General features: G+C 27.1%; 1 protein-coding gene across 3 annotated transcripts in view; it reads left to right on the plus strand.

Moving 5' to 3' along the window:
* The window catches only part of Dh44-R2 (Diuretic hormone 44 receptor 2), a 100924-nt gene extending 96989 nt beyond the window's left edge, over positions 1–3935 (plus strand). Inside the window, exons 10-11 of one of the 3 annotated variants that reach the window (XM_088195022.1) lie at positions 2025–2172; positions 3767–3935. In XM_088195022.1, coding sequence (XP_088051148.1) covers positions 2025–2172; positions 3767–3793 — 175 coding nt within the window. In that variant the 3' untranslated portion in view covers positions 3794–3935. Of the gene's footprint in view, positions 1–1296; positions 1451–1540; positions 1656–2024; positions 2173–3766 lie in introns of those variants that run through there. The other 2 variants (XM_088195024.1, XM_088195023.1) reach the window with 2 other exon arrangements.
* Positions 3936–10910: the final 6975 nt, after the last annotated feature.

The raw sequence follows: 10910 nt of genomic DNA on the forward strand, positions 1-10910 counted from the left end.
TGTATTAATCGTTGCAGAAAATTAAATAGAATATTACTATATAATAATCATTAATTCCGATCTCTCAGGCACGATAGAAATTAAAAACACTAAGGTCAATATGGGATTCGAACCTAGGTTTATTAGGTCTATAGTCAGTGACTATCGTGCTGCTTAAAAAAAAATCCACTCGTCTATCGTGCTGCTTAAAAAAAGCAAATATCCTAAAATAAATGAGCACCATCTCATATAATATTTCCAGCTTTTCATAGCTATCGCCAAAAATATTATTGTGTTTGGCAAGCTAGATGGCTCATGTAAAAGAAGCGTTCTCGAGCGCTGACGTCCTAGTCGGAACGGGTAAGAATAAGGGACGCGATCACAACTCTCTAGGGCACCGAAAGTCATTAGACACCGCCCACATCATCTATCAGAATTTAAGAACATGTTGCCTAGTAATTTCCGAATTTCTACAAGCAAAATAGCTAAAGTAGTTGGAATCTCGTACAGTTTATGCAAAACAAGTTTAACTGACCGTTAATAACTACATCGCAATATAATCGCTGACGGCTAAGAATCGCTATAATGTATAATAATTGTTAGTGTATTGTTATTCCATGAAAACAAAGGTCCAATCGTCCTAATGAAAGCACTATTAAAAGCCAAAACCAAAAAATCACGTCAAGTCTGATCTAATTTCATGGTTGTCTTTACTTTTTTATAGCATTATACCCGTGAAATTTACTTATTTTTTAACCACCGCATTTTATAATTAATGAGGAATATAATATCATTTGCTCCAAAGAAAACTTCGAAAATTGTGGACAAACAACTATTGGATTTTTCATAACGATAACGCATTAACTCACATTTTGTGATGCTGCAGATGCGACTTTTCATGAGAGTACAACGTTTTGCGACCATAAATGAAATTTCAGGCAAAATCGCCGAATGAGCTAAAAAATATAGCTCATAGAAATTACTTTAAAAGGGATAAAATTATTATATAATAAATAAATACTTTTTCAATGCGAATGTAGATAGTCATTATTTTTATAGCACATCGTATAACAAGTAATAAGTCTAAGGAATGTTTTTAATATGTTTTTATTAGAAAGTAATGCATTATTATTTTATATAAATTAATTTAATATTTTTCATTGCAAATTATATGAAATTACTAATTAATGTAGTATTTTTATACTAATTAAAACACTTTCATGTGATATGCAATGTTTAAAATTCATTATTAATTATTATTAATATTTAAAAGCAAAGTTTTAAATTGGTAAACGTCATTTTATATTGTCATTTTAGGTTGACCACCCTAAACGCTTAATGGATTGGAGATTGAGAAGAAATTTTATTATATTATCCTTAAAAAATATACGTATAAAATATATATATATATATATATACACAAATATATTCATACGTATATTCATATGGCCATAAAATACTTAAATATACTATTAATTTATTTAATAAGAACAATAAATGTCTGAAACATATTTTGCATTACGTTTTTATTTAAAACTTTTCTTTACTCACTTTTCCTTAGGCTCTCCATATGATCGAAGATGCGTCCTGTCTTCTCCATTCCAAAGACACCTGATATCAAGCCACATGCAGAAACCGAATTCAACAAATAGATTTTAAAATAAAAAAAACACAAATCTGACACTCATTGTATAGAAAATAATAATTTGATTAATTCTCACTACTTATTCATAAAAAAGTATTGAAAATTTCATGATACAATACGCACTTCTCTTCTATATATACGTATGCATGTTAGTCTGTTTATTTTATAATTTATAGAGCTTTAACTATATCACTGTAAATATTAGATGTTTCTAATTTATTCGTACGTTGTAAATTGTAAATAATATTATTTTATTAGTAAGAATTAATATTATATCGAGCTTATTTAAATGGACACGGTACGAAAAAATACATAGAATTATATGGGCTGTAAAACACGCTTGAAACGCGTGTCCATATGTCTTAATATTCCAATTGTTAAAAACATCCCTGATACACAGACTGTACAGCCATCCGACAAGCTATTACAACAAAAGAGAATCCACAGCATCCGAAACTACGACTACGACTTTGGTCGGATTTACCGCTGGACCAAAAGCAACCATTGTGTCTCGTCCGGCGAATTCTGTTAGTCCAAAACTTTTGCAGGTATTATAATATATTTATTTAAGATTTATAAATAATTTCAAATAGCAGTGTTTATATAGATGAGTTTATGCCTAAGTTAATTACCCTAAAATATATAAATATACGCTTATCTAATCTCATTTCATTTAAAATTCACCTTATTGAAAACAGCTATATAATAGTTTAAATATCCAATTTTATCAATTAAATACTAAAAATATATTGAGAATAATCTAATCAAATAAAAAAAAAATGATAAATATCAAACATAAAAAAGCGTAAAAAATATCATAAATTGCGTATACGTTTTAATGGGGAAATAATTAATATTTTAATTGAATTACCACAGTAATGGCACATCAAAACATTTGCTAGAAGTAGATTTAATTAGTATCATTTTCATTCTATTACTACACAGAGAAAGCGTTTAACATTTACAATTTAATGAATAATTAATAACTTTGCGTCAGCGTTATATTACATTAATCTACTTTTCTTTGTAAAATGCCAAATTTTAAGCTTGAACTGTAAACGTAATTCTACTCTCGATTAACTTTTTACTTGTTTTATTTATTTTTATGCTTTAATGAAATTCTAGCATGTTTGATAATGGGGTAGTTGATAACCAGATTTGTGGGATGTGGTATATTGGATAAAGTTTCGTAGCCCAATTCATTAAGCTTTTAGTACTTTAGATGTTAAACCTGTAACCGGATACTTGTGGTAATGGTAAATAATATTGATCCCTTAATTACCCTATAAATTTAAACTTTATATTTTTTATTTATGTATATGAATATTTACATCATTTAAAACGTGTATATATTAAATTTAAAACTTATATTTATTTCAATGAAAGTACAAATTTTAGTATTCAATTTACAGTTTTATTTTATTTTTTTCAACTTGTGCTATATGAATATAAATATAAAACTTTATTATATTATTCATATAAAAACTTGTATTTTTAAATATAAATATTTCACATTCTTGTAATATTAATATAAAGTTTATTAAGTAATCACTATATTTACCGAAAAATCATAAAACAAATTATTATGTTGCAATTTTTTTCCTCTTTTTAATAGTTAAGGGTAGTGCTTACAAAATATACTTAAAATATTAAGTTACTTTTAATACCTCCATAACTAATGTATATAATTTTTTTGATGAAAGAAAATTTAATTTAATGATACTGCTTACAAGCTATGTCAATATATTCTATATTTTATAATCTAAACAGAACGTAATATTTCAAGCTTAATTTTTTTAGCTATAAACAGAATTTTAAAATATTTACATACGTATAAAAAAACACGGAATTAATTTGATATGAAATTAGGTTATTTCTTTTAAAAATTATATAGAAAGTGTTTTTATAAAAGCAACAAAAAAAATACGTAAATGTATAATGTAAAAAGTTAAAGTCTTTGTTTGCTTACCAAGAAATTGACTAATATTACGGTACAGATTTCATGTAAAAAATATGCTGAGCAAAAGGATATATTTATTATTTAGTTGTGAAATATATTTAGGAGGAATTTCTTAAGATTTTTCCACTGTATGTACTTTCTTTTGAAAATTATGAATTAATTATATCTGTCTTTTCCTTTAGCCATCAATGGAAAACACGATGGTTTGAGACGAATGGCGGGAGGTAGAAGTGCCGACCCGCCCCACAACTTCCCTAGCCGTCCTGCCTGAAGAAATTCAGGAAAACCCAGCAGAAAACCAACCGACACTTTTTCCACCTACGCTCAAGTCTACAAATTCAATTATGCAGTCCATAGAGAAAAATATTCACACGGAATCGAACGAGAACTGCGAAACTTTGTCAAGCTCCGAAAAGAACGGTGATTTGTGCTTAATTCTGCCAATAGTGACTGAAAGTGACAAACACATAGAAATGTCCGTGAAATACGTAGTGAAACACGATTAAAATCATTTTAAATTATAATAATATGTTATCATTATTAATTTATAATATCCAATAATAAATAATTAAAATTTTATCATATAAAAAATATATAATAAGATATAAATATATCAAGAAATAAATTTATTAAATTTTATGTATAAATGTAAATTATATGTTTAATATTGTAATTTCAACGTTTTATGTGTCGCATCTTTAATGAATTACCATAAAGAAGAATACCAACTTTAATGTTTAATTTTAAATTTAATGTATAAAATCAACGCAATCGGGCCTGAACTAATCAGTTAATATCTGTATTAAATATATATTGTGATGATGAAATCAACTGATGTATTTTGATCTCGTCTTATATTAATATTTATGTGTTTGTAAATGCTTATGTCTAAATAATAACTAATAAAATATTTTACATTATAATTTTTTTTACTAATTCAAAAATAAATTTAATTTATCTAATACTTATTCGGGCGGCAATGTCTAATGCGAATGAGTTTTTGAAGAACTGTTACTTATGCCTTTAGAAATGCGTGAGTGTGGCGCAATAAGTCTCTCTTTCTATCTGTATTATTTGCCCTTTACTATAAGAGAGCAAGTGTAAATGAGAAGAACACTTCTCTAGTTTCGCAACTCTAAAATAAATAAATCTTGAATTTCGAAAAAAAGTAAAAGAAGAAAATAAGGCAACGCACAGTATTTTACACAACAATAAAAGAGAGACTTCGTTACTAAATAATTGCGTTATTACTTGGAAATATTTTACAGTCCACGATAATTACTTAAATGTACCGCCGAAAAACTACTCTTTGTTTGGAAAGGACGCGCGTTAGGTTATACATTCTATCCTGCCCATAATACTATTGTTCCTTTACCCTATAGTTACCGATCACCGGAGTAGCCATCTGGATATCAGAAAATCATCTAGAGAGCATCATAACGACGACAATCTCTACTGTTCCACAGACATCACAGTTGAGAGCAATAAAACTCTACACGCCAGCGAACACTCCGATTTTCAAGTCCTGCCATTTTATTTCACTGCCTAATAGCAACATAATCAACATTTCTCTATATATGTAGAAATTTAGATATGCCTAAAAATAAACTTTTACTAGCTTTTTTAACGTCACAAAAAAATAAGTCTCAATTTTAATATATTATATATAAATATATATTTTTCTACTCTATGAATACGAACATTGATAAAAATCACATAAAAATATTTTTTTAGTAACTCCGGCGATGAATTATGCAGTATTTGCAAAAAACATTTGGTACGTCCTTTTTCAGGTATAATATGAATTATTAATATCTATCAATCATTGAAGCAGATCCATCGGTAGCACAAGCAAAAAATATTGTCAAGCGGAATACATTTTTCCATGAAAAAAATCTTAGCGTAGTTTGGTTAAAAAAGTCAATATGTATTTTGCCAATATTTCATTTATTTTTTCTCTTTAAAATAAGTTAGTTATGAATTGAAAGATAATGTAGTAATTGTATAAATTATTTAAAGCTATTTTTATGGAATCTGCTGGATAGCGATATTTAAAATTTGACGGTGATGTTTCCCTGCAAAAAGTGCTCATTGAACTACAGATCAAGATAGCAGGAAAAATATTTTTTAGTTACAAAAAATATTATGTTAATATATTATTTGTGATATAGGAAATATTTTTTATTAAATTAAATCTTAGTAGAATCAGATTTCAGTTGTGTGATTTATTTTTAGAGCCAAACGAGAATCGCATTAGCATGGACATAATTGACATTTAGTTATCCCTCATAATAATATATAAGGATTAAAAATCTCGTTTCTGTTCATTGAGCGTAAGGGTTATATTGTTCGAGAAATACTCAAGGCAAACTTTTTTTATTTAATTAATATAAATGTTTAAATTAATAAATTTATATTAATTAAATATGTAGTTTATCAGAAACATGTTAAACTTTTTTCACAGGTTGGCAAAATAACAAAATCTGTTAAGAAACACTGGCTTAACGTTCAAGAAGTTTTGCTTAAGGTGATTAATGTTTATGTATTTGAAAGTCTATCATAGGTATTGTTTATGTCTGGCTTGAGTGTTAAATATGACGATTTCTAATAAGGAATTTTACAGAATCCTTTACACAAATGTACTCAAATACGTATCACAATATATTATACTACAAAAAATATTTATAAAATTTGTTTTCTCTATACGATTAAAAGCACTGCCATTTTCAATTGAACTAGGCATTGGTCTTTCCTACAAATAATAGTTGCATAGTAAATTTTTTTAAATTAACTTTTGCAAAATATTTCAAACTTTTTTGTTTGTGACAAAAAGGTTTCATTTTTTAAAATAAACTTTTGCAAAATATTTTAAACCTTTTTGTTTGTGACAATAAAATAACATCTGACATTTTACCTGCTCATATTTCATGAGTTGTAACTGATAAATAATTAGGATAAATAATGTATCGCAAAATTCTATCATAAAACTGTAGGATTATTCATGATTTAAGTAAAATATTTTGTCTATTTAATCCTCACGACATTATTATCCCATAATAGGGCAAAAAAATTGAATCAACGCAAATCAGCCAAAATATACACACGGATTTCCTGTATATCTATAGGGTTTTGAGGATCGTATGTAATGAAGCATATTCTACCCTTATAATTGACAATTGATTCGTTAACCACAATTTCCCGATTCGAAATTTAATGCTCTTGAAAACTAGTCTCTAAATATTGAAGAGAACCATTAATCTTTGTGATCCTCTTATAAGTTTTAGATTGGATCTTGATTTTTTTTAATGTACCGTCAAAAAAGTATATAAAATGCGTTTATTTTTTGCAAATTGACAGATTTATATTCGCAATTTTATTATTGGCGTAATATTTGCTTTTCTACATATATCTTTAATATATTGATCCGTGAAATATCTCGAGTCTATTGACTCGAGATATTTTAAAATGTTTTTAAAATTATTTGCATTAAGATAATCTAGAAAAGTTTACTTCAGGTTCATTATCGTCATCTTTTATAAATAAATGACTACGATTTAGACTTCAGAAATTTTCTCGATTCGCAAATGTTTTTTGTCAGATGTATTATAATCTTCAGCTACATTATTATTGTTAAAGAATAACTCTCTACCATTACTACTTTTAATTTTAGATTTTTTTCTATAAGCACTGTCAGCTGTAGATAAAAACAAACATTTAGTTAATAAATCAAATTCTAAATAAATTAAAAAACAAAACTTTTAAATTGAGAACTACAGATAAAAATTCACAGATTTGATCTACAAATAACAAGAAGCGGCACAAACTGGGTAAAAATTGCTTATAAAATTTTAGTAGCTTAACAATTCAATGTAAAATGATTTGGTATCGCTATTTTTTTCACCGCAATATACCTTCATAAATATATCGGTGAGTAGCTTATGAAAAAAATACTGGAAGTTGTTTAATAAAATCATCACAAAAAGCTTCATAAAATTATATTAAGCATGACATTTGAACTGCATTGGTTAAATTTTGACTTCTGAGAAAGGATAATTGTTTTTTGCGCTCTCTTATTGGGCAAAATTTGGTTTATATGTGCTTTATTCAATTCTCATTCGTAATATTGGTATTAAAAATGAATATAAACGCTTGATAATCGAGAATTTTCACCGCGATGGCACGATTGTATTACTTTTGACCTGGACTGGATGTTCGCTATATGGCAACACTGAGCAGGAAAGAAAACACGAAAATATATTAGGAAGATATTTTTAATAATTTTTAATGCAAAATATGATTTCAGAAAATATGTCGCAACGGTGGCTAATTTTTATATTTATTTGTAGCACAGAAAGGGTTAACCCGTACCTATTATTATTTATTCAATATATTGTATTACGATGTTAAAAAATATATAAAATGCTATTTTTGTCATGAGGCCCGGAATCATTGTTTTTCCGGGTTCGCTCTCGGCGGCCCTGGGTGTGATACCTAACTTACATGCGCATTCATTAATTTATAAGGTCCAAATAGTTCGTTAACAATTTATTGTTGTGGAAATACAATAAAACCATTTTAATTACAAAATGCGCTTTACACATTGCACAATAAATTACGTCAGCACGTTAAACAATGTTAAAGGAAACAGTCCGTCCAGAAAACGAACACGTGAATAATGTACAAGTTTAAACAACAAACAAGTCATTAAAGAGAGGGTTCGAGCGAACACAAAAGAGCGCCGCTAGAAGAATTAAATTGCATAGTGCACTTTAAGCACTTGTTGTACCAACATAATGATTCAAATTCCATCAGAAATGCCCGAAAATAGATATACCGGACCCCAAAATTACACAGCGTTTTTAAAAAGCTTTGCGTCACTCAAATTTATAATGATTTTTCACAAAACTATCTAGTTCACTTGTACAGTTGCTGGAGTAACACACATGTATCACCATACTTAACTTTTATTCGTCAATAATTTTAAATAAATATGTATTCTTACGACCCTAAAAACCTCATAAATGCTGCAAAGCAGCGTTCATTTTAAGATATTGATATTAACACTTATATAAAATGATTTTCATATAAATATGATTTTCTCGCCTCTAAGATTCTCATTTGACTAACCTTCACACTTTACCAACCGCTACACTTAATTAGAAAGATTATATGAACTACCGTCACTTTTTTGAAAATATAAAAAGCTAATCATAAAATATTATAATTCGAAATAGTATTTACCAATGAATTATTAAAAACACATTAGTTTCAAAGTCGGTTGATTAGCAATTAAAATATAAGATTATTTTAAAAATGTCACTCACCAGAAACAAGCGCCTCATCTTTGTGTACATGGTAGGTCTACCATGTACGGTAGACAAATAACAAATTGTGCACTTTCAACATCTAAACGATAATTATATTTTGTGTATAAACACAAAGTTTAGATGTAAACACCATTATAAACACTTATTTTAATTATACACTGCTTAATTTTAACACACACTAAATTATAGTTTTATACACTTAATTTATTATAAACACTAATTTTATTTATACACTGCTTAAAGAAAACACAACTAAAATTTATTTATATTTAGAGCGCAAAAACTTATTATTTTTTAAATTATGTACTGAGAAACACTCCCCGATGTGCAAAGGAACTTGACATTCTTTGTACATGTAAATTGTTTCTTTTCGAAGTTTGTGTGCAGCAGAAAACTTTACACTTTCTTCTCAGACGTTTGTATGAAATGCAAATCCTCACGATCTGAATATGTTTTATACTTCCAGAAAGCCTTTGTAGTGGTGTAGAAGGCATAACAAAAGGTGATGAATGAGGAGGAGTAGACATTGAAGAAACAACAGAAGATCTTAATAAAGGAGCAGCAAAAAATCCCTCAATTGACCACATGGGTCTTGGTCACTATCACTTGAATTCCCGGTATCCTCATTACTAGTAGGAACATCTGAAAAAAAATAGTGTTCTATATTACTATGTGATATAAATATCATGTAACTTACATATAATACAATTTTATCATAAATTTAAATTTCAGTAACAAAAACGTTTTTTAGTTACACCGTAAGTTACTTTATAATTAAAAAAAATATATGATTTATGTGTAAATATAAAAGCCATGTTTTATTCAAATTTACTAATTAGAAAGAAACAATAAACTGAAAATATCGACCACCTAATCTGTTGCTTTAGACCAAAAGTGGACAGTAAGCACAATATGCGCTTTAAAAATATTATTCATTTTGAGACCTTTGTCTATTTTTATTAAAAACTATTTTGATGTACATTTTTTTACGGTAAATGTATTTTGCGCTCAGAATTATATATTTTAATAATTAATAATTGCAAAAAGTTGTCACTGTATTTAAAATTTATAATTAACTAAACATATTAAAAATGTATCATAAACTTTAAATATTTAAAATCCACAATAAAATTAATACTATTTTCAAGGTTGATAAACATTTATAATACATTTTAAAATTTTATTCTGAATTATAATTTTAAAAATATTTTAATTGCTGTTTTACAATTTTGTGTAGCAACACACAATATGCACTTTAATCATTTTGTCTATTTTTATTAAAAAATATATATTTATTAAAAGAATTACATTTTTTTAAAGGTTTTTTTATGCGCAGCATTATATAATCAATAAGTGCAAAAAGTTTTCACTGTATTTAAAATGTATAATAAACTAAACATATTTAAAATCTATAATAAAGTAAAAGTATTTGAAATCCAAAAAAAAAAATATATTTTTTAGGTTGAAAAAAATATTTTGAATATATCATGATATCTTACAATTAAAAAAATATTTAAATTAGTGTTTTACAATCTGGTATAGTTTCCTTTTAACGTGTCAGTAAATAGGATTTTTGCAACGTTATGTGTTTCTTCTATTAGTAGTTGGTTGTTAATTACAGCACTTTATTCGCTGCGGAAATGTTCTTTTTTTTAAAGGAAATTTTAAAAATTATTTAAAAAATATAAATTTAAATTTCCAACTTCGCCAAAATTTAATTTCACCTTTTTTCTGTATGGAGAAGCTAATTAAAATTCCCATTATTTATATTATATTTAAAATTCCTTATAAGCTAAATAAAAAAAATGTAAATTATAAACATATCTTTTTTAGAGCTTGATGATTTTTCTACATATTTTGATATGTATTTTACAATTTGAATCGCTAAAATCAATTGCGTTGTTCGTTCTCAAGCGCGTTAATACCCAGGATTCCCCTCAACCGTCACATTTGCTTACATGTGACGGTTCTTCTGTCAACAGTCAAGCGCGCGCCGGGA

The sequence above is a fragment of the Plectrocnemia conspersa genome, unplaced genomic scaffold (assembly GCF_051122295.1).
Source record: "Plectrocnemia conspersa isolate PC_06_02 unplaced genomic scaffold, ASM5112229v1 ptg000010l, whole genome shotgun sequence".
NCBI lineage: Eukaryota > Metazoa > Arthropoda > Insecta > Trichoptera > Polycentropodidae > Plectrocnemia > Plectrocnemia conspersa.